The sequence below is a fragment of the Hyla sarda genome, chromosome 4 (genome assembly GCF_029499605.1).
Source record: "Hyla sarda isolate aHylSar1 chromosome 4, aHylSar1.hap1, whole genome shotgun sequence".
Lineage (NCBI taxonomy): Eukaryota > Metazoa > Chordata > Amphibia > Anura > Hylidae > Hyla > Hyla sarda.
In genome coordinates this window covers 151,564,387-151,589,827 of record NC_079192.1, presented here as the reverse complement: position 1 = coordinate 151,589,827, position 25,441 = coordinate 151,564,387, and the positions used below count along the sequence as shown (strand labels likewise).

The 25,441-nt window shown below is 41.0% G+C and overlaps 1 protein-coding gene across 7 annotated transcripts in view; it reads right to left on the bottom strand.

Annotated features, from left to right (window-relative positions):
* CGNL1 (cingulin like 1) overlaps nt 1–25,441 on the bottom strand; it is a 144,764-nt gene that overhangs the window by 61,900 nt on the left and 57,423 nt on the right. For all 7 annotated transcript variants that reach the window (XM_056572407.1, XM_056572409.1, XM_056572408.1 and 4 more), the window contains exons 3-8: nt 20,251–20,345; nt 18,873–18,966; nt 14,594–14,695; nt 12,644–12,792; nt 8,820–8,961; nt 6,865–7,077 (exon numbers count right to left, since the gene is read on the bottom strand). In XM_056572407.1, coding sequence (XP_056428382.1) covers nt 6,865–7,077; nt 8,820–8,961; nt 12,644–12,792; nt 14,594–14,695; nt 18,873–18,966; nt 20,251–20,345 — 795 coding nt within the window. The remainder of the gene's footprint in view (nt 1–6,864; nt 7,078–8,819; nt 8,962–12,643; nt 12,793–14,593; nt 14,696–18,872; nt 18,967–20,250; nt 20,346–25,441) is intronic.

Sequence of the window (25,441 nt, the reverse complement as noted above, 5' to 3'; positions counted from 1 at the left end):
TCCATTACAAAGAAGGTCATAGCCTGGGTACATTACAACGTTCAGTAAAAATAATGGTTACAAGCATAAATTTAAATATGCACTAATATCATATTTAATTGCATTGGAGAAAATAGTTGTAGAATACAGAAAATGCACATAAAGCACATTTTATCATGTTTTTCTTGTATTTATAACACAACTGAAAATATTACTATAAGTATAGAAAAAAATCAAAACAAAATAGCCCTAAACATAAAAGTGACAGATTACTATAAAACTATAAACAAAACTGTGCCCATGGCTCATCTATTGAGTCTCCTTTATAAGAGACAAGTATATCAAAGCCATTTATCTGCATGTGGAGTCAGTTAGGTTACTGTTCATCTCCACTAAGCAGAAACATTAGATGACTTGTGTTCCATATGCTAATGATTAAGAAATTATTCAGCAATTAAGGCCCCAATGTACAATAAATGAAGACTTATTCTCAGGCCCACAAATACAAGGTGGAGGCAAAAAGAAGAATGGTAACATTGCAGAAACCTCCCTGCCTGGGACAGTTCACACTAGAAAAGAATGACTGGCTCATTTGTTTTGGATTTAGACAATGAAAATCCATGACAGATATGTCACCAGCCGATTCTGCTCTCCCCGGACATGACAATGAATTGTGACTAATTACAGGACCCTCCACTGCCTGCTGCACGTTGTCTGCTGGCTTCCAGTGTCTGGAGGGAAACAGGCTGGAAAAAGCATTATTTTCTCTTCAGCTTCTCAGCTAAGCAATTTTCACACAATTCAGTAATTGTTAGGCAAAAAAAACATAAGATACATTATCAAATGTAAAACATTGCATTTATGCAATTGCTTAGAATTTTGATAATTGAAAAAAAGAAATAAAATGTTAACACTGGAAATAATAGAGGATACCATACCATGCAATAAAAAATGCTTAGGGTGCATTCACACTGAGTAATTCAAGAGGAATTTACTCGAGTAATTCCTCTTTAATTCTCCACTCCAAATGAATGCACATCTCCTCTGCCCATTGACTTTAAAGTTATTTCTGCTGTCCTGTTCACACTACGGAAATTCTGCTAGCAGAATTCCGACGCAGAGTTCCTCTCCGCTTGAAAAAAGAACATGTTCATTCTTCAAGCGGAATCCGCGAGCAGAATTCAATAGAAGTCAATGGTAAGAAAAAAAACATTCTGCCAGACATCGTTTTCGAGCAGAATTAAGAAAAGTAGATTGAATAGCCGCCTTCTTCATTCCTCTTCATTTCCGCATGGAAATTCTGCTTGAATTCTGCTTGATGGAGAAGGCAACAATTTCCCGACCGAAATTATTTCTCGTGAATTCCTCTTGAATTGCTCAGTGTGAACGCACCCTTATAGAGTAGGTAGTAAAAAAACATCCACATATAAAAGGATACAATTTGGATTTGCTAACAACTTGATATTTACAAGTATACTTTAAGATGGTCATTGAGGGATTTTATTAAAACAGGGCTTCAACAGCTGTACAGAGAAATGTGCAGCCATTGGTCAGGTACTTGGTTGTCTGTGACTACTAACCAGAAACCATAGTCTGTGGTCGCTATAGGATTGCAAATAGTTAGAAACATCTATAAACAAAACCAAGTTTAAACAATAAAAGCTCTTTAATTATGTTGGTTTCATGCTGGCTTGGGAAGTAGGTCTTTAGTACACACTGGGATACCGGAAAAATGGTTTGCCAACATATAACGCTGCATATATGTTGTGAGTAAATTCAGCTTAACAGAGGAAACATAGTCTACTAGTGGCTAGGTTCCATCCATTTTCCAAATGTATTGTTTAATATTGCAGGACTCTGTGCTGCAAAAATAAAAACAGCAAAATAAAAAGTATATATTCAGGAAATGTAGTAACTAGTAGACTCAGTTTGGTCCATTAAAGGTGTATTCTGGTGCTGTGAAGAAAAAGAATATGTTCCTGGGGCCGTAGAATAATAGAGAGAATTTTATATATATATATATATATATATATATATATATATATATATATACACACACACATACATATACACACACACACACACACACACACACCTACCCTCAGTCCCTTGCTGCAGCTCATGTTCTTCAGAATCTGGTCACTTGGATGCTTTTAACTTCAGCCTGCCACCAAGACAAGCGATCGGTGCAGGACCTGTTCACTCAGCCATTCACTGGCTACGGTGGTGTCCCATCTCAGCCAGTGAAGCATGGTGGTGGCAGCATCATGCTATGGGGGGGGGGGGGGGGGTTTCAGTGGCTGGGACACAACGTCAGATCGGGGTTGAGGGAAAGTTGAAAGGCGCAAAGTACAGAGCTATTCCTAATTAGAATGCGATCCAGAGTGCTCACCTTCCATCAAGACAATGAGCCTAAGCACACGGCCAAGACAGCACAGGAGTGGCTTAGGGACAGCTTCCTCACTTGAACCCAAACAAATATATTTTTTTGGGAGACCTGTCCACCAATGGTCCCTATCCAACCTGACAAGAGCTTATAAGGAATATGAAGAAGAATGGCAAAAATCCCCAAATCCAGGAGTAATCCCATATTATCTATGATTTAAATAACTGCCAATTTTACAACTTAAGGGGGTACTCCAGGGAAATATATATGTAGATAGATAGATAGAGAGACCCAATGTCTGATTGGTTAAGGCTACACACACCTCCCAGTTCACAGCACTAAAGGGAGCATGACTCATTAGTGCAGGGCAGAAACCACATGGTTTGCCTCTCTCAGGAGGGTGGGGGCTGCTGTCAGAGAGGGATTTGGACAGAGTGGATGGCTGGATGATGTAATTCCCTCACTTCATGCATGTAAATGACAACTAAAGAGGGGAATATTTAGACAATGAAATAGATTGGCGAGAGGGAAAGGATGAGCTATGGGTTTAATTCCCTGGAGTACCCCTTTAAACAGACAAACCCATTTTATAGCAGAACAAGTTAAACCTACCACAATCATGGGGTTACCCAATTCTCATTAAACAGACAGATATAAGCTATAAGGTCAATAGGTGCTTGCTATAAGAGTAAGGGCTATGTGATTGGCAGCAGTTTCTCTCTAAAACCATTGTAGCCTTAACACTAAATTATACTTTTGCCATTTCTAAAGGCATACATCACTGTTTCTGCTGCTGACACAGCCAAATAAAATAATGTGATTTAATTAGCATCCATCAGAGGCCAGGCTAATCCCTACACAGATAAAACAAGCCGATAGTGAGGGACAAAATGCAATCAAAGCCCCTTTCTAAGGCAGATAATCAGCCCTGGGACGCTGACATGCTTCTATTTCTTAGAAAGTTTAGAATGTGGTCTCATTCCTGGGAATTATCAGGTCAAGACCAGAAAGCCTCAAACAGAGGGCTGAAAAGATTAGTTCATTAGACTTCACAGTAACACAATGTTCTTTTTACAAATTCTAAGGCCAACATTTAGATTAAAGTGACTACAGTTAAAAGAGACTAACTGGGATTATTGAAGAATTGTAAAGTCAACATCAACAGTGTAAAACTTAATTCAACAAATGTAAAAATAATTAAGCATAAGAAAGAGGTTACATGTTACAAATGTTTTAGTGGCTGGGATTACACATCCTTTGTAATGAAAGGACTTATTTGTTAGTAGCACAATCCTTTGTGGGCCAACAATATGTGATTTCTAACCTCTAGGAAGGTGCAGTGTTGTGTGATGTCTAAGACTGCATTGCTGGGCTCTACAGATCAGTCCATACTTGTGGAGGACCAACTTTAATAGAACGACTGCTAGAAAAAAAGGAAAAACCCAGATACACAACATCTTTACACTTTCAAATTGAAAATATATAGTTTTGTGGGCATAGCTCCAGGATAATTTGTTCTTTATTGAAGTAAATCTCTGCTCATTCTGGACTAACTAGTTGGAGGTCTTAATCACTGTGTGACAACTATCTGCATAAATGTGCATATTGAGAGTTGTCAATGAGTTGGACCACCTACACGACTACTTAGCCCAGAATAAGCAGAGATCAACATGAAAAAATTACAAGTTATCCTGGAACTTTTCCCACAAAACTTTAGGTCAATCTAAATCCCAAAAAAGTGTTCACTGTGCTTACGTCAAGGAGCTTACAAGGGGCGTGGCTAATGTAAAATTCACAAGAAAAAACTGCAAAAATCCTCGGAAGGTTCCATTGAAATCCACATCTTTTATTACATGATGTATAAATAACACGGATAACAACTCTTGGGTCACAATTCTCCATTTCTAGCTGCAAGTGCTCTTAATCATAGACTATGAATAAGAGGAAATGCTTCTAGAAAATTGAAAATCTTTTTGACTTAAAAGGGGTACTCCGCTGCTCAGCATTTGGAACAAACTGTTCCGAACGCTGGAGCCGATGCCGGGAGCTTGTGATGTCATAGCCACGTCTCCTCAATGCAAGTCTATGGGAGGGGGCATGACAGGCGTTTGTTCCAAACGCTAAGCAGCGGAGTACCCCTTTAAGAGTTTATATCAGTCTGTATTTCATACATCATGTAATAAAGGATTTTACTGGAACCTTTTCAGGATTTTTGCTGTTTTTTCCTGTGGATTAAGCATTTAAGCCAATGCCCCTTGTGGGCTCCTAGACACCAGCTCACAGAAGTATATTATCTACTCAGCTTTACCTCCTGCTTTATAAAAAGATGCCTGCAGAATGGACAGCATCTTTAATGTCAGTTTCCCTTTAAAAACTGGATTAATCCTCCGAAACATATTCACTTTGAGCCATATGAGCATGTTTGCCATGCAAGCTCTATCCCAGAATTAAAGCGCATCAGCATGCGATTATGCACTACTGCCATGCAAGAAAACCCAATTATGGTTCATGTGGTTCCCTATGTGATACATGCCATACAACCCATCACTTATGGCAACCTTAAACATGAAAATTTACCATTTTTTAAGTGTCAGCAGAACTGGTACAGAGTTATTTGCCATCAGTTCTATATTGATATATACTGACTAGAGGTAAGTAGACCATTCCTCATTTCTGACCACATTATTCTAAGGTGACAACCTATATGGCTGCACTATATGTTGCCACTACCTCAAAATGTATGCCATTAAAAACCATTACCAAATCTCTAAGTAAAACAAACCTAACTACCAAGTCTTGGTTACTGTTTTAACTTACTAATTAACTGGAATTATGTTGTGGAAATTCTCCTAAATTCCTTCTGACTAGAAAGAATATAAAACAAATATGACAATTTTCATTATTGGACACAACGCATTATTGCCCATCATCTGGGCAAACTATCTTGGAAAAGAAAGGCACCTGTGGTAGGACCCTCCATTAGTAACATCCCAGATGACCCTCAGATGCTTTCCAAACATGGTTCTGATTTCAGCTTTATCGTTGAGGAAAGTTATGAGAGTTATGAAAACCAAGTCTTCTTTCACTGAATACTACAGAAAAGTTGGGGTAACAATGTAAAGAGAATTTCACCAATTCAGGGAAAGTCAGAACTGACCTCGGACAGAGAAACTGCAGAGCGCGTGAATTTGGTGAAGACAGCCAGGAGCTAGTTTCCCCATATAAACCAGTCAAGTCTGTGCATCTCCACCATCTCTCAAACACATAAAACAGGGTAATTGTCCTTGGATACGATAACAACGGTGATGCTATAAAGTCCAATAATTTTTAGTAACAACCAGTAAATCCATGAATGTAGTTATAGGCTTTAATATAGCATGCAACACGAGATCACTAGAAGATATGGACTGAGATTTAGCAATCGGTCTGAGGCAAAAACAGTGCTCTCTGCTGACACCTCTGTCCATATCAGGAACTGTCCAGAAGAGTAGAGGAGAGATTTACTATGGGGATTTGATTGTACTCTGGACAGTTCCTGATACAGACAGAGGTGTCAGCAGAGAACACTGTGGTCAGACTGAAAACAACTCCAGAAAGAAATACAAATTCTTCTCTTGAGCATAAAGCAGCTGATAAGTACTGGAAGGTGTAAGATTTTAAATAGAAGTAATTTACAAATCTGTTTAACTTTCTGGCACCAGCTGATCTGAAACATTTTGTTTTTCACTGGAGTACCCCTTTAAATCCATGCGAACAGCCTGTGATAGTATAACAGAGCCCAATATAATCTCTGCTTTCACCTGTCACAATTAGGAAATGCCTCTACATGCATTTCACGGTGGTTTAGTCTAATATGTACCTTTCAACTATCCTTGATATTAAAAGAAATGGGAAGGACTTGAAATATAGAGCGGACCGCTCCCAAAACGCGTTGTCTATGGTAATAAAAGAACTATAATCTAATCCATGGTTCTCTGAAATTTGCGGTGTGTGCCCCGAAAATTGCCTGTTTTTTCTTCCCTGTTCAGCAACCGCCAGCAGAACCTCAAGCCTTATATTAAAAGAAGACATTTCCATGTTGGATTCCAGGTCCCCAGTACGTTGTGTATGAAAGTCAATTTCAGCAGAAAGGCTGAGTAAGAACCAGTTATTGCACAATGTTTTTGAAGAAGCACTGTACATACCAAGCATTTCGAGGTACACAAGATAAGATTTAATAAAGTATCTGATATTTGAGAAGTACACCCTTGAAAATTACGCCAAGGATCTGTGAAAGCGGTGTGGTAGAAAAAGGTTCGGCTTAGGAAAATAAATAGTCTACTAGGGTCTATGGGAGAAGAATGTCTACATGCTGGTAGTATTACCATAAAAAGAATATTAAAGTAAAATATTAGTTGACAAAGCCAAAATTCTAAATTGTTTCTGAGTACTAATATGGCTCTGTAAACTGTAGAGGTTACACGTTTCACATGAGTATCTGGAGTCATATTATAATTTACCTTGACTGCCACTTCCAGACTCTCCCGCATCTTCTTTAGCTCTTTCTCATATTGTTCTTTCAGCTTATCAATCTCTTGATCATGGCTAGATACTTCTTCTTTCAGGGCTCCCTTTAATGCTGTAAGTTCACGTTCTCGCTTCTTTATCAGGTCTTCTTGATCTTCCCTGGCCAACAACAGTTCTTCAACTCCCTGTTTCATAAGCATAAGTTCCTAAAAAAAAGTCATATTAAACAAATATATTGAAAATAAAATGTTATGATCATAGTATAAAAAATATTATATCTGCTTAACATTTATTAGCAGGATACAGAAAAGAAGTAAAGAAATCCAGTCACTGTTTTATGCTGCCCTATATGAGGGAAGAAAAAAGCCTGGTGACAGAAACCCTAATTCAGGAGCTGCCTTCTGGTTTTTAATTTTGGTGGCCCAGCATTTGTAAAATCAGCATTTGTTACGTGGGACAATAAAGCAAGGTGAAGCTCTGTGGCCTAATGTATTTGAGAGCCGCCCTTCCAGACCCTCAACCCACCACTAATTTAGAGCTAGCTGCTTATGTAGTGTACAGACAGAAATCTTTCAGTTATCTGCAGGATGGAACCCCAGAACTGCAGCTCATGTATATTGGGGACTACAGAGCAAGCGTTCGCTCTGGAGTCCCAGCTTAATCTTGATTTTACAAAAAATGGCATCAGGAGAAAAAGTAAGACATACAGTCTCTGAATGAGGTGGCGCTGACACCAGGTTAATGATGCCCAGGCCCGTCGCTACAGGACAGGCAAACCAAGCAATTGCTTGGGGCCCCGAGCTGGCCAGGGGCCCCGAGCAGAGCCGGTGCTTGCCCTTCCTGTAGTGACGGGGCAATTCCCCCCCATCACTATTAAGGACATCACTGTGTCCCGAAAGATGTTTTCAGGACACAGGGATGCCCCCGTTAACTCTCTGCGGCCCCGCGTTAAGTTTTAAAACACAGGGGCTGCCGGGTGATAGCGCACGCCGGGACGTCACTGACGTCCCTTGCGTGCGCCCATAGCAACGGTGGCGCAGAAGACCGGAGCATTGAGGAGGAGGAGGAAGACGCGTGCTGGCCAGCTTGGTAAATGACCAGCGGCACGCCATCTTCGGTGTTCCGACCACCGCTTCTTCAGTCCCGGAACTAATGCTATGGCCGGACGGGAGGAGCACTGGTGGGAGCACTGAAGTGGGGCAGTACACAGGCATACAGCCTTCAGACATACACTGTATATGGCTGGAGGCTGTATGTCTGTGGGGAACACTGCCAGCCTAATGTGGGGGGGGGGGGACGGGGGGGGGGGGACTCTGCTGCACCTAATATGTGGGGGGGGGGGGAACTCTGCTGCACCTAATGTGGGGGGGGGGAACTCTGCTGCACCTAATGTGGGGGGTTACTACGTCCTGAAGCCGGCCCTAGAGCGTGACGTGCGTGAACGTCAAGGGGGGGCTCCATGTCCATTTTGCTTGGGGCCCCCAAATTCCTTCTAACGGCCCTGATGATGCCACCAGATAGGACAAAGGACTGACATTGGATTGTCTCATAAGAACTACCAGATGAAGCTGAAGTAAATGTATTAATTGATGATTTAAAATAACAAAGACGAATTTTAAGTGTATATTACATAATCTGCTATAACACAAAGACATACAATAGCATATAATATACACTATGAGGGGAACCCTGCCCAGAGGAAAGGTTGCTGAGTTGCCCATAACAACCAATCAGATTTCTTCTTTCCTTTTTCAGAGGCCTTTTCAAATAAAAGCAGCAATCTGATTAGTTTCTATGGGCATCTCAGTAATTTCTCCTCTGGACAGATTTTGATATATCTCCCCCTATATGTCTGTTTTTTTATTGTTATGTAAAATGCAGTCATTTTGTAAGTTAATAGCACATAGTGATATTTTCCTAGCCCTAGATGCAAGATCTTAGAACTGACCTGTATCAAAGCTTCTCTCTCCCCATCATCAACAACAGATCGCTTTGCATCATCCAATTCATCATGCATTTCTGACAGCTGCTCCTGCAAGTCTCTGATCTCCGTCTGATACTGCTCTTGCTCCATCTTTAGTTCAAACAATCTGTTAAGAGAAATATTAAGCAGTCATCAAGTAAACAAACACTTGTTCCCACATGTGTCCGGTGACCACATCAGAAAACTGCTTAGCATGGGGGCTTCAAAGTGTGGATGTAAAGTACATTCTGAACTGTACATTGTAATGAAATCTCACTGTAAAAAAAACCTTAGGTGCCCGCAGGTTTTGTACTACCATTACAGTGATGATGAGCGACATTAAAAAACATAAGATCTAAGTAAGCATCCTGTCATCTAAACCTGAACCCACAGTAGTTAGAGATTCTGCTATTGAAGTAATGTAATAGTATCACAAAAAATGTTATCTTTATATAAATTCAATCAATGGTAATTTCTCAGATCAGTGTTCCTCTTCTGGTCTTATACTGCATGTTGGATTAACAGAAAGCTGTCACATGGAACATTCTATGTGAGCTACAGGCAGCTTGTGATATAGCATATGTTGAATAGCTTGATATATATTTTAAAAGGAAAGATTCAGCAGCATTTGTAATTTTTTTACTTAAATCCCTAATCATTCTAGGCTTAGGAGTCCAGTGGGCGGTCCAAATCATTGATTGACAGCCTTCTCTGCACAAGTGAACTACAGAAATAACTGCACGCCACTGATAAAGACTGCCTACAATCTCCTAAATCTAGGATTAGTAGGGATTAAGAAAAGTAAATTAAAAGTTCCACTGAATCTTTTGCCATAAAACTATACATCAATTTGCTCGGCTCCTCCTGCACTATAATATGATTCTGGCAGATTAGATTACATGTTACATGACAGGTTCCCTTAAAAAAAAGTATTAAAAAAAATGTGTCGACATTTTGGACTGTAAACCTAAAAACTGGAATCTTAACCAACAGTGCTGTATTACAGCTATAAGTGTTGAGAAGAAAGACTTTTACCCCAGTTCACCTCGTAGTAAACAAAAAATAGTAGTAGGAGTTTAAGGCATTTTGCCTATCCCCTAGTAAAATAAATAATTGAAATAATTTACATTTTTGTAAACCATTTATCTTCATGCATACATATTCTGGGACACCGACATGTTGTACTGGAGGCTTTATTATTTTTATTAATCTACTATACATTATTGTAATATCCATTCATTTTAAGAATGTATTCATTGCATATGACATAGGCTGCTTTCACACTATACGTTTGCTCAGTTAAAAGATCCGTTATAAACGTTAGAAAACCCTTAAAAAACGGCGGTTACAAAATCCCATTTATGTTTATGAGATATTTTTAATATCCGCTATCACCCGTTATGAATAACGGAAGTTATTTGTGACCGAATAAAAAACGTCACATGCACAATATTTACTTCCTTCAAAAATAACTGTGGAATAATGGCCGTTAAAATTTTAACACTGAAGTCTATGGCAAACGGATGAGATTTTAAAGGGGTACTCCGGCCCTAATACATCTTATAAGATGTCTGATCACAGGGGTACTGCCGTTGGGGACCTCCGCAATCTGTCATTCAGCACCCACCTTTGCGAGCTCGCAAAGGTGGGTACTGAATGACAGATTGCAGGGGTCCCCAGCGGTGGGACCCCCACGATCAGACATCTTATTCCCTATGTTTTGGATAGGGGATAAGATGTATTAGGGCCAGAGTACCCCTTTAATGTCATCCGTTTGCACACGGGTTTTAATATCCGTTATTACTTCTGAGCATGCTCAGAAGAGGTGACATCAGCAGACTCCTGCAGTGCTGAGGGACAACTACTACTCCCATCATGGAACACACTCATTTCCATGATGGGAATAGTAGTTCCCCCAGCTGCGGGAGTCTGCCCGCAGCTGGGGAGGCTACATCAGTGTTTGTACTACTACCCCCATCATGGAACAGAGTATGTTCAATGTGGGGGTAGTAGTAGAGGGGATAAGGGATTGATCGCACCAGGTCTCACTTCTGAGACCCGATGCGATCAGCAGTTAAAAAGCAGGGGAGCAGGCGGCAAGCTGCGATTCCCTGCGATGTACATACTACTGTGTAAACTTTCATTTTGAAATCCCCCGCCAGGAGGCCTGAATGGCCGGCACCGAGGAGCCATTCAGGGCTCCCGGCAGAGTTTTTAAACTACTACTTTGACCCCCCCCCCCAAATGTATGTCCCCCGTGCATATTTATAACAAATCATTGGCCCCAGTGTGCTTATCCATAGGGCTCCTTGGTGTCAGCCATTCAGGGCTCCTGGCGGGGAATTTAAAAATGAAAGTAGAAATACACCGTACATCGCAGTGGAGCCGAGCATGCCACCCACTCCCGTTTAATAACTTCTGATCGCATTGGATCTCAGAAGTGAGACCCGATGCGATCAATCCCTCAGCCTCTGTACTACAACCCCCATCATGGAACAGAGTCTGTTCCATGATGGGAGTAGTAGTAAAAACACTAATGTGGCCTCCTCAGCCACCATCAGGCTCCCACAGCCGAGAAACTACTACTCACATCATTGGTAACAAGTCTGTTCCATGATGGAGTAGTAGTAGTCACGGCTGCGGGAGTCTGTAGGCAGAGGTGTTAAAATGGCCGTAAAATAACGGTACATGACGGATGTTATAAAGGGTCTTAAAAGATGAATATGCCCGTTATTTTGAAGGATGTTATTCAGCCATTAGCACACGTTATTTCATCTGTTTTTTAATTATCCGTTAATACAGATAACGGATGTACAATAATGGGTGAATACACAGTAGTGTGAAAGCAGCCTAAGAAATTATGCACCTAGGCAAGGTTTTTGCCTGTGTGCACATGTCTGAATACCCTTTTAACATGTATTTAGGTTAGTATTTTGTGGTAGTATTTGTAAACTAAAACCAGGAGTGGATCCAAAACACGAAAGGGATGCAGTATCTTTCCATTGCATCTTATCTCTGTGTATGTTCCATTCCTGTTTATGGTTCACAAATACAGATGCAAAAAATATATCCAAATACTGCCTTGTGAAAGTGGCCCAAGTTGAACACACATAGCATAACAAACCTTCTGCACATGATACACTGCAATGGACATGTGTATAATCTGTGCTTGTATTGTACTGCCATTAGTAAAATCTACAGCAACATTCTGCAAGTAATAGGGAATGACAGACTTGAAAATCTGAATAATGTCAACAACCGCTACTGAGTTGTGTTATAGCTATATGCTCTGAAAGTTTCAGAGATCCTTTGCTTAAATTTTTTTCAAGACACTATGGGGGAGATTTATCAAAACCTGTCCAGAGGAAAAGTTGCCCAGTCGCCCAGTCGCCCATAGCAACCAATCAGATCGCTTCTTTCATTTTTAACAAGGCCTTTGCAAAATTAAAGAAGCGATCTGATTGGTTGCTATGGGCAACTGGGCAACTTCTCCTTTGCACTGGTTTTGATAAATCTCCCCCTATGAGAAGAATACAATAGAAATGAACACAAAGAAAAAAAACTAGCTAGAGACTAAAGAACTATTCCTTACACATGTCAACATCTACCCCATGCTTCCTAAATGCATCATATCACGTTAGACAACAAAACAATATACTAACATGCTACTTATGTCAAAGTATGAAAAAAAACTGAAAAAGAACTACACATTTTATCGTATTTGCTTGACCTAAGAATTATTCTAAAAACCCAATGCAGTATGAAATCAGGAATGCAGTTAAACAATAAAGGATTTAACTTAAACATACTCTTCTAGATGTTTTCTTAATTCTCTCTCACTTTCCCCTAGTTTCCCACGAAGAACTAAATTTTCCTCCATGCTGCGTTCAAGTTGCTCTTGAAAGTCTTTAAGATTTGCCTTTGTTTTAGTCTTCTCTTCCCTGTTGCTTTCCTGGTTCTTGGGTCATAGGAGAAAAAAATTAATTTATTAGTAGAATATAACTAAAGAGTTAATACAGCCATTGAATAAGGTACAATTAACCCAGAAGTGAAGGGGTATAAGTCCTCACTTTAGTAATTTTTAGTAACTTACAAAAAGTATAGATTGCAGGATACAAAAAACATTCACCCGGTGCCAAAGTTTCTAGACTTCCATCACAGAGATGGCGTCTTTAGAATTTCTTCCCCATTTGGGGTACTTTGTTCCTGGCCGTTCCTAGTTGCCTTCCTCTGGGCAGAGAGGGAGGACCTACACAGCTGCGAGCAGCAGTAGATTGCTGAGGTTTCACGGCTACTGCGGCTCGTGGCTGTGCAACTAGGAACAGCCAGGAACAAAGTCCACCCAATGGGGAAGGAGAGGTTCTAAATACCCCGGGGAAGTTTAACAAAACCTGTCCAGAGGAACAATCAGATCACTTCTTTCATTATTTAAAAGGCCTCTGGAAGGTGATAGAAGCGATCGGATTGGTTGCTATGGGCAACTATTCCTCTGGACAAGTTTTGATAAATCCCCCCCCACGTATCCATGATGGATGTCTAGAGACTTTGGCACCGGGTGAATATGTTTTTTGGTTTCGTGCAATCTATATTTTTTGTAAGAAGTGAAAAAAAGTTATATATATATTAGGGATCGACAGATTATCGGTTTGGCCGATATTATCGGCCGATATTCACGATTTTGGACGTTATCGTATCGGCAATTACCTTGCCGATAATCCAATAATGCCCCGCCCCTCGCACCGGTGATAGGACTCAGGAGGACCGCAGGGGGAGAGAAGCGGGTGGCGGCAGTCTCTGCCACCGCAAAAGCCGCTGCAGTGCATTGATTTAAAGCGCCCGCTTTAAATCAATGATCTGCAGCGGTGTCGCCGCTACCTCCACAGAGTATTGGTGTCGGCCCTAAAAAAATCTATATCGGTCGATCCCTATTTTATATATATATCTATATATCTATCCATATCCATGTAAAATATCACGCCTTCACGCTGCAGCCACTGGCTGCCACAGTGCTATGGGGCTGGTATGCAATTATTTCCAGGGCTGGTTTTTATCCCCAGTCTGGCCCTGGCAAGGAGAGAAACAGGGAGAGAAGCGGCTTACCTAAGCCGTTCTCTCCCTGTTCATTCTAGAGATGAACCCAGCACCTAGGCCTCCACCTTAAAAGGTTGGGGTCTGGATGCTGTATTTGTGCCACATTTGTACTGAAGCCCTGGAAATATTTGATGTTATTTTTTTGTTTATAATATAGTCACAGAAATATTATTATGTTCATAATATGATTCACAGAAAGAAGTGGTGGTGCAACATCAGATAGATCAGGCCCAAAAGTTGTTTCTGCTGCAGTTGAAAAGAAAGGACTCTGTATGACTGGGGAATGTGATGTCCCATGATAAACATTACATTTTGGTGCCATGTGACATTTTGCTACTATGGATCCAACATCACCAAGGCATAATGAATAGACTAAACCAGTGCAGAAACTGTAAATGTATGGAAATGTATTAATAAACTGACAAGTGGATGGCCCCATTCCCATTGTCAGTAGGGTGTGTTCCAATGAAATCTGTCCTATCAGTGTTGATGGTGTTTATGTGTATTGAGAATTCAATTGGAGAGAAAAACGGTAGCACCCAGCTAGTATTTTTGTTTTTCATGAGGATTAACCGATGAATGAAAGCTCTAACAAAAAAAGTTACTCCAATAGTAATTTCATGGAGAATATGAGTATTTATTATAACACTGGACACATGGTTTAGTACCTTAATCTGTTCATCGAGTTGTCTCTGGAGGGTGGCAACCTTATTTTCAAGTTCATTTTTCTGATCAGACAAAACCTTTATTTCTGCAGCTGGATCTGGAGTCTGAATAGACCAACAAATTTAGTTTTATGTACATAAATGCTAGGGAAAATATGTTTTTCTTACAATAGATTTACATTTCGCATAGCTGTCATGAATAACGTAATGCCAGAATAAAAGGAAAGATTCATCACAAGATTTACATTTACATCACAACACAAGGGAAAACACATGTACCGTATATACTCGAGTATAAGCAGAGTTTTTCAGCGCGATTTTTCGTGCTGAAAACACCCCCTCGGCTTATACGCGAGTGAACTCTCCATCCGCAGTGGTCTTCAACCTGCGGACCTCCAGAGGTTTCAAAACTACAACTCCCAGCAAGCCCGGGCAGCCATCGGCTGTCCAGGCTTGCTGGGAGTTGTAGTTTTGAAACCTCCGGAGGTCCGCAGGTTGAAGACCACTGCGGCCTTCGACATCATCCAGCCCCCTCACCCCCTTTAGTTCTGTACAGTACTCACCTCCGTTCGGAGCTGGTCCGGTGCTGCAGGACTGTCCGGAGAGGAGGTGGTCCGGTGGGATAGTGGTTCCGGGCTGCTATCTTCACCGGGGAGGCCTCTTCTAAGCGCTTCGGGCCCGGCCCCAGAATAGTCACGTTGCCTTGACAACGACGCAGAGGTACGTTCATTGCCAACGTACTTCTGCGTCATTGTCAAGGCAACGCCTCTATTCTGGGCCGGAAGCGCGGAGAAGAGGCGCCCCCAGTGAAGATAGCAGCCCGGAACCACTATCCCACCGGACCACCTCCTCACCGGACAGTCCTGCAGGACCGGACCAGCGCCGAGCGGAGGTGAGTACTGTACAGAACTAAAGGGGGGGGAGAGGGGGCTGGATGATGTCGAAGGCCGCAGTGGTCTTCAACCTGCGGACCTCCGGAGGTTTCAAAACTACAACTCCCAGCAACTCCTTGCTGGGAGTTGTAGTTTTGAAACCTCTGGAGGTCCGCAGGTTGAAGACCACTGCGGGCGGATGATGACAAGAGGATGATGAAGGGGGGGGTGTGGGATGATGAAGGGGGGGTGTGGGATGATGAAGGGGGGTGTGTGGGATGATGACAAGGGGATGATGAAGGGGGGTGGGGATGATGAAGGGGGGGGTGTGGGATGATGATGAAGGGGGGTGGGGATGATGACATGGGGATGATGAAGGGGGGGTGTGGGATGATGACAGGTGATGATGATGAGGGTCTGGATGATGACAGGCGGTGATGATGATGAGGATGTTAATGAGGGGGTCTGGATGATGACAGGGGGGGGATGATGTATTTCCCACACTAGGCTTATACTCGAGTCAATAACTTTTCCTGGGATTTTGGGTTGAAATTAGGGGTCTCGGCTTATACTCGGGTCGGCTTATACTCGAGTATATACGGTAGTTTATTAAAAACAAAGCTGTATAAAGTGAACATCTCCGCATTTTCATTTAAAATAATATCACAACAACTGAGACGGATATAAGCTGCCATGTACACCTTTAACCTTCATTTTAACACTTACCTATTTTAAAATACCATTATTTTCAGAGCGCTGTACATATGAAATAGGTGTTTAAGCACCCTGCCCACAACGGCTTACAATCTACAAGAAGTAAGTGAAGAAGGCAGTAGATGGGGGAAGCAGCACAATATTTAGCAGTAAAACGTGATCATGTGAAGTAGATTAACTGGGAAGCAGGGTGGATTCTGGCGGCACAAGAGTGCTAGAGGGCACAAAAAAGAGGGCACAAATTATGCAGAAATCCCGGTGGGAGATGATAGGGGTATTCAGTAGTATCATGGCAGAGAAAAGAGTAGATTCCATTTATTTATTAGATGTCAATATCTAAGAAACGAAGGAGATTTATCAAGCTCCGTTGTAGATTTTTTTTTGAGTAAAAAAGTTGCACGTACTTGCAAGTACGTGCAAGTTTTCTATACATGCGACTTTTTGATTTTTGCTTATTCCAAATCACATTTCTGAAATCTGCTCAAGTAGTAATTTTTTTTTTTTTAACTTTGCAGTGGTCATGTATTTATCAAATGCGATAGTCGCTACTTATGAAGAAAAAAAGTTGCATCTCCATTTAAAAGTCTCATATGTATTCCAGGTCCAACCTGGCTTACAGAAAGTGCAGACATCATAGAAAAGGACATTAACACCCACTTTAACAACTGTTCTTGTTCTGCATCATGAAACAAAGCTACTACATTAATGTTAATGTTAATTATAGAAATTAATTTTTTAAATTAATGTTGTGTTAAAATAGAATAAGGCACTAGAGATGAGCGAACTTACAGTAAATTCGATTCGTCACGAACTTCTCGGCTCGGCAGTTGATGACTTATCCTGCGTAAATTAGTTCAGCCTTCAGGTGCTCCGGTGGGCTGGAAAAGGTGGATACATTCCTAGGAAAGAGTCTCCTAGGACTGTATCCACCTTTTCCAGCCCACGGGAGCACCTGAAGGCTGAACTAATTTATGCAGGAAAAGTCATCAACTGCCGAGCCGAGAAGTTCGTGACGAATCGAATTTACTGTAAGTTCGCTCATCTCTATAAGGCACAAAATAATTGTGTAAGAATTGTTACAGACTACGTAAATAACGCTAAAATAGCACACAAAAAACAAACAAAGAAAAATCCATAGTAATACAGCTTCTACATATGCATATTTTGGGGTGGGTAACGTACCAAGCCTTTTTTTTTTGTGGCTTCACTATTTTTTATGTGCCTGATGATGCTGCGCATTCTTCCTTCCTGACTCAAATTCTGTCCTCAGCACAGCGAAAAAAGGCTCCACCAACCGTCACAAAATGCGGGCTCAAGATTAAACAAAAAAGCCTCCAGAGTACGGATATTCATGTTGCAGCATAGTATGTTTTTAATATTTTTTAATTTCTGAGTAGGGTGGATGGGTTGTTGCGGGATAGCTATTTAGTGCCAGGCAGGCCAGTCAGGGTGTCACCCGATGTGGTATGCCCCCCCTCCCCGTCACTCTCTAGCAACGCTACTGGTAATAAAGGGTAGATAAAGAACTCTGCTATTAACATAAGGGAAACATTTTCTGCTTTAAAAAATGCTTTTTAAGTGGGTTTCCTGGGTTTTACTTACTTATGATTTATTTATCAAGGTCGTGCGACTATTTGATAAATAGGCCGCATGTAAGCAAAAGTAAGTTAAAAAAAATTGGCATATAAAAGCCATACATTTGAAAAGAATGATGAATCTCCTAAATCTTTTAAGGATACTATAAGAATCAACAAAGTGTCATTACATATATTGTAAATAAATATTATTGTAGTAAAACCCATTTAACTGAGATGTCCTGAGGTGCCATAACTATAGGGTGTGTCCTTTATCATCCATTGGGACATGGTAAAAGCTAATTATCCTGTTTACATTTTAGATTGCCCACTCAAAGCTACAAAATAAAAGATCAGTCAAGTCTGATATCCTAGAAGTAAACTCTAACATACATTAAAGAGAATGAAAGTCAGGAAAGCAAATACACATCAAGTAATCCCTTATAACACATTCAGATATAGAAGGCACACCCAGGAACAATGGCACAATTGTAAATTCACAGTTCATTACTTGTAAGGGTACATAATCATGTGGCTATGGGCACATGCATCTGTCTGCATGTTCTAAAGGTGCCTCCAAATTCTGTATTTAATCTGCTCTGCTAGGCAGTCATGAGATTTGGATTAAGAAAGAAAAAAAAAAATGAATGCTTCCATACTTAAGGAAGTCAAACATTTGTATTTCACTTACATTCTGCTTTTTGATTTCTAGGCTCAGCTGGTTTCAGTTGTGTTCCTGAGCCAGGGTAGGAAAATAAAAAATAAAAAAAGGGAAAAAAATGCAAACTCCAAGAAAACTTCTGTAGAGTTAGTATTTATCTAAATAAACCAATTAGACGTTAATCAAGAAGTAAAACAACTAATGTGATAGGATATTGAGGATAATAAACAAACACTCTTTTCTTCTTATTGTTCTGCAGCACTAAAGGGTACGGTACTTTGTTAGGTTGTAAGTAAATTAAACCAGCCATCGTAAAAGTAAAGCACCACAACAATTACAATATAACAGAAAGAAAACTTAAAGTAATAAAAAGGTCATTAGGCAAAACAATATAAACCTGTTTATAACTCAAGGTGTGCAACATGTAAATACTATTCAAGCGAAGTAGCAGGAAGATTCACCTGCACTGTGCTGGATGCCCGAGATTTTAGGGTCTGGATTTTTTCAAAAACCAAATTGACTTTTCTCTTTGTTGCATCGTCATTATCGTGGCTCCTGGAAAGCAGAAAAGTGACAACAAACAAAAGGGGTAATTTTGTGATGAAATATAAGTCGTGCATCAAATTTGGGAAATACGGCATCATCTATAACTGGTCTGACCTGGCAGTATCTAGCTAAAAAGGCATGTAAAATACAACAGTCAAAAAGTCTTTAGACTGCTACAGCTGTGGTTATGGAAATTGTGTTCTCCAATAGGCAGGTGTCACAGAAGTGGGACCTCACCTATCACATATCTTATGCTATGTCTGTCTATGGTCTGAATCCCTTATTTACTATGACAAAGCAAAATGCTATAAAGCATTGTTTAAATTAAAATTTCTAGGGTAAAATTCAGTCCATTCTAGGGTACAGGCATGTTTGGCTGTTCATACTTGTGCCCTGCTTTGTTTTGATGAATACAGTGGTCTTTCAACTTGCAATGGCCTCAACATACCATAGTTTAAACATACAATGGTCTTTTTTGGACCTATGTAACTTGAAATCCAGATCTGTGAAACATTTCAATGGCTGGAAGAACTAATCAATAGTGGGCATTTTACTGATTAAACACCAGTATTACTGAACTGTATGCACTGACTGCCTGTCTGGTAGCACCTTTGTTCAGTACAGGGAGGTATTACATGTTCTGTGCTACTCTTCATCTGTACCAGGTTAGCTGGGACATTGTATGGACAGTTCAGGATTGTGAAGGAGATCTTTTATATGTAAGGATTTGCTTTATCTGTATTTGATATCTATCTTATTTTTCTTGAATCCTCACTTTTTCTCTTTTTTTGGATGACATTCTGAGGCTTCAGAACAAATTACCAATTTAGTTTTCCATAGAGTTCTGGTCTCAACATACAATGTTTTCAACATACAATGGTAGTCCTGGAACAAATTAACATTGTAACTTGAGGGACCATTGTACTATGTTTTGATGGGAAGAAAAATAATGCACAGCGCATATCCTTCCATCAAATATTTTGCCAATCAGACTCCAAACTGGACCCCTGAAACAAATGTGAACAGAGCCTTACCTGCAGCCAGTTTATTTCCAAGACTGAATTTGCATAATCATAAAGCAGAACTAAACAAATAATATAATAGGTTGAATAGTGTGAGCCCGTCTAGCAATAAACTTGAGTCTAATGATCTGTTCCTTCTAATATACACATTTTACATACTAATAAATGGAGGAAAAAGCTGCCTGGAATGTAAAAACATGAGCAGTTAAATCCAAATTACCCAACAACAAAATGATTCATGTATTACAGGAGATTAGTTAACTTTACTGACCCTTCTTTTAAGTAGTTGAATAGTATTTGTTTTGCCGTTTCCTCGTTGGTCTGATGTGCAAGTTGCTGCTGCCCCTTTAGAAGATCTGGAGTCGCCTGAAAACATAGAAATTCACATCAAAAATTATTTCTCCAAAATAAAAACAACAGTCTTTGGATCCCCTCCATTAGAAACCTCTGGCAAAGTGCCTACAGCCATGAACACATTATATCAGATAATACTATTTTCTATTAATAAAAATGTAAAAAAAAAAAGGAATTGGCATTCTGCCTTTTTTGTCCATTCAGAACCTTTAAGCTAGGTCCACACCCATGTTCATGTCCAGTGCATAATCATTTTATATTACAATATAGCAGTATCTAAGGGATGCAGATGTTTCCCTTGGAAAAATATGAAATGGGGGATGGGAAAACTGCACATATAGTGGAAGGCTGCCCATGGTAATAAGAAGAAAAAAAAAAAGAGGTAAATTGGAATTTCCAATGCCAAAAGTTATATCATATCCATAGGATGGAATTTTGGTGGGGAAGCGGCCGTAGGACCCCCATTAATAACAAGTACAGTAGAGAATTGTCCCCCTAATGTATGGATCATTCCTTCAGGGGATAATTTTCCTCCATTCTTGGGATCAGTGGGGGTCCCAGCGTTTGGATCTCCATTGATCAGCTTGTTATCCTCTAGCCTGTGAATAGAGAATAACTTTTGCAATTTAGAATACTGCTTTATGGATTTTTGCAGCCAGGTATGTGCCTTTAAATAGGTAATGCAACATTTATAAAGAAAAAGAAAAAAATTATAGACAACTGGGGCCATAGGAAAAAACTATATGTCCCTATACCTAGTCCCCCACACATACCGATGTAGCTCTTGTTTCTTCTACTTCTGTAAATAAATGTTTTTTTTTCTCTCTCATATGAAAAAGTTTAGGCTTCCTGATAATTTCCAGGATTTTTATTTATAAATAATTGGGCCGTTGGATCAGTAATTTAATTTTGAGGCATGCAAATGCACATTTAGATAAGCCAGCTTCACTTTGGAAGAAGCTACTGTGGACTGATGAAACAAATTTGGAGTGATTTGGTCATAACAAGAGGAGTTATGCATCGTGTCAAAACAACATAGCATTTAAAGACAAACGCCACCCACAGTAAAATTTGGTGGAGGTTCCATCATGCTGTGGGGCTGTGTGGCCAGTGCTGGTACTGGGAGTCTTGTTAAAGTTGAGGGTTGCAAGGATTCCACTCAATATGAGCAGATACTTGAGAACAACGAAGAGGAATCAGTCACAAAGGTAAAATTCCGCCGGGGCTGGATATTTCGAAAAGACAAATGACCCAACACTGCTCAAATTCTACTCTGTCATTTATGCAGAAGAACAAGTACAACATTCTGGAATGGCCATCCCAGTTCCCAGACCCGAATATGGACATGGAAATTCTTAGGGGTGCTTAAAACTTTTGCATCCGACTGTATATATGTGTGTGTGTGTGTATATATATATATGTGTGTGTATATATATATATATATATATATATATATATATATATATATATATGTGTGTGTGTGTGTGTGTGTGTGTGTGTGTGTGTGTGTGTGTGTACATAAATATATTAAAAAATGTTTAACCTCTTAACCCCTTCCCGACCTATGACATACCTGTACGTCATGGGTGGCAAGGTGTTCCCGACCCATGACATACAGGTACGTCATGAACATTTTTGCCGCTAGTCGCGGCATCCCGCAGCGCCCGGTAAGATGGTGGCTATCACTGATAGCCAGCCATCTTACCATGTGACCACGGGGGGTTTCATCCCCCACCCCCCCCCAGCGATCGCTGCTATCAGCTAGTCAAATCTGACTAGCTGATAGCAGCGCGGTGTGCGAGTCCCGATCACGGGGATCGGGACACACACCGCTCTGCTAAGTGTCCCTGACCCGTCCTCCGGCGTCACTTACCCGTCCGAGCGGTGTCCCGAGCGGTCCCGGCGAAAGCGACGTCCTCCAGGCGGTCCCGGCGGTGAGTTTCCGGCAGCAGTGCGGCATCTTCATTGGCAGCAGTGAGATCGCCGTAAAGCGATCTCACTGCTGCCTCTGGGAGTTTCAAAACTGCAACTCCCAGCATGCCCAGACAGCCTTTGGCTTTCTGGGCATGCTGGGAGTTGTAGTTTTGCAACATCTGGAGGTCCACAGTTTGGAGACCACTGTATAATGGTCTCCAATCTGTGCTCTTCCAGATGTTGCAAAACTACAAATCTCAGCATGCTCAGTCTGTCCAGGCATGCTGGGAGTTGTAGTTCTCTAACATCTGGAAGAGCACAGATTGGAGATCATTATACAGTGGTCTCCAAACTGTGGACCTCCAGATGTTGCAAAACTACAACTCCCAGCATGCCCAGACTGCCCAAGCATGCTGGAAGTTGTAGTTCGGCAACATCTGATCCTTCAGATATTGCCAAACTACAACTTCCAGCATGCCTGGGCAGTCTGGGCATGCTGGGAGTTGTAGTTTTGCAACAACTGGAGGCACACTAGTTGGGAAACATTGTCCGTTTCCTACCTCAGTGCCTCCAGCTGTTGCAATTGTTGCAAAACTATAACTCCCAGCATGCACTGACAGACCATGCATGCTGGGAGTTGTAGTTTTGCAACAGCTGGAGGCACACTGGTTTGGAAACACTAAGTTTGGTTGCAAAACACTTGAAATTTTATTACTTAACTTAGTGTTTCCAAACCAGTGTGCCTCCAGCTGTTGCAAAACTACAACTCCCAGCATGCACGGACAGCCAAAGGGCATGTTCGGAGTTTGCAACAGCTGGATGTTTGCCCCCTCCCCCCAATGTGAATGTACAGGGTACACTCACATGGGCGGAGGTTTACAGTGAGTGATGCAAGTTTGAGATGGCGCAAATTTTGCGCTGCAGCTCAAACTTCCAGCGGCAAACTTGCTGTGAACCTCTGCCCATGTGACTGTACCCTAAAAACACTACACTACACTACACTACACTAACACTAACACTAACACTAACACTAACACTAACCTAAAATAAAAAGTAAAAAACACTACATATACACATACCCCTACACAGCCCCCCTCCCCCCAAAAAATGAAAAACGTCTGGTACGCTACTGTTTCCAAAACGGAGCCTCCAGCTGTTGAAAAATAATAACTCCCAGTATTGCCGGACAGCCATTGACTGTCCAGGCATGCTGGGAGTTTTGCAACAGCTGGAGGCACCCTGTTTTGGAATCATTGGCATAGAATACCCCTATGTCCACCCCTATGCAAATCCCTAATTTAGGCCTCAAATGCGCATGGCGCTCTCTCACTTTGGAGCCCTGTCGTATTTCAAGGCAACAGTTTAGGGTCACATATGGGGTATCGCCGTACTCAGGAGAAATTGCCTTACAAATTTTGCGGGGCTTTTTCTTCTTTAACCCCTTATGAAAAGGTGAAGTTGGGGTCTACACCAGCATGTTAGTGTAAAAAAAAAGTTTTTACACTGACATGCTGGTGTTGCCCCATACATTTCATTTTCACAAGAGGTAAAAGGGAAAAAAGGCCCTCAAAATTTGTAATGCAATTTCTCCTGAGTACGGAGATACCCCATATGTGGGCGCAAAGTGCTCTGGGGGCGCACAACAAGGCCCAGAAGGGAGAGTGCACCATGTACATTTTAGGTGATTTGCACAGGGGTGGCTGATTATTACAGCAGTTCTGACCAACGCAAAACAATAAATATCCATATGTGACCCCATTTTGGAAACTACACCCCTCAAGGAATGTAATAAGGGGTGCAGTGAGAATTTACACCCCACTGGCGTATGACAGATTTTTGGAACAGTGGTCTGTGAAAATGAAAAATAAAATTTTTCATTTGCACAGTCCACTGTATCAAATATCTGGAAACAAACAACCAAAATGGAACTGCGCTACAAACAAGAAAACAGTGGCAAACTGTCACCGTTGTCCTGAATCCCTAGAACTAAGCTTACGGTGGGACCAGTATATAAAAAAAAAAAAAATATTATATATATATATATATATATTTTTTTTTTTTTTTTTTTTTTTTTGTAACTTATGGAAAAACTGAAATAAAAGGGTGACAGACACTTCAGGGGCACAGTCAGTAATTTTTATTATTTGTTCTTCACTGTCACTGTTATGGTCAGTGACCGACATAGATTTCTTCACTGTAGCCTGTTCACTATCACAGGTTACAGCAGCTGGTGAATGAATAAATGAATGAAAGAATTAGCAGCAGGGTAAGGGGCACTGTGACACTTCTGGGCACTGTATTGTCACTGTTATAATCACAAGGCTCTTCACTGCAGTCTGTCAGATCACACAGGCTGCAGACGTCAGACAGGGAGGACAGCAGCAGGGTAAGGGTCACTGCAAGGACACTGCTGGGCACTGTACTGTCACTGTTGTATTCAGTGACAGTGACAAGAATCTTCACTGCAGACACAGGCTGCAGACTTCAGACTGGGAGAACAGCAGCTGCGGTAAGGGGCACTGCTGGGCACTGTTTTATAACTTTTTTTTTTTTACTTTTTCTTATCTTTTATAAAAGCTTTTTCTACAGTATCTTTCTTCTGCTACACCAACTCTGGCTCCGACCGCTACTCAGACAGAAGTGAGAGCATCAGAGCCGGTATTACTGTAACAAAGAAGCTGATACACTGTGATCGCTGACCAGGACCAATCACAGATGGTCCTGGGATGTCAGGCAGAAGTTGTCTCCTGCCAGTAACAGTGGGACTTCTGCCAGTTAACCCATGCGATGCCGCGCATCGCCGGATTAACTGAATGCTTTATATAAATGGTAGGATGCGTGAACTAGCTGCATAACCCGACGTTTATATAAGGTATTCTGCGGGAAGTGGTTAATGCCAGAATTACCCCTTTAAATGCATTAAATACATTTAAATAAAGAGTGCCATTTCTTCATAACTTTAGGATGTCAGAGGCAAAAAAATGGCCAACAAAAACTTACAGTGGGGCAGCCCAACGGTCTCCCCAAAAGCAGACAATGGGGTAAAGAAGAGTTGGGCAAGTTGAGTTTCGAACATTCTGTTCTAGGTATTGAAATCAACACACAAAAATAAGCCAGCATTACACCTTAGATCGGGATATCAGTAAAAAGGTATGCCTAAGCAAAATGTAGCGACGCAAAAAAATAAACAAGTA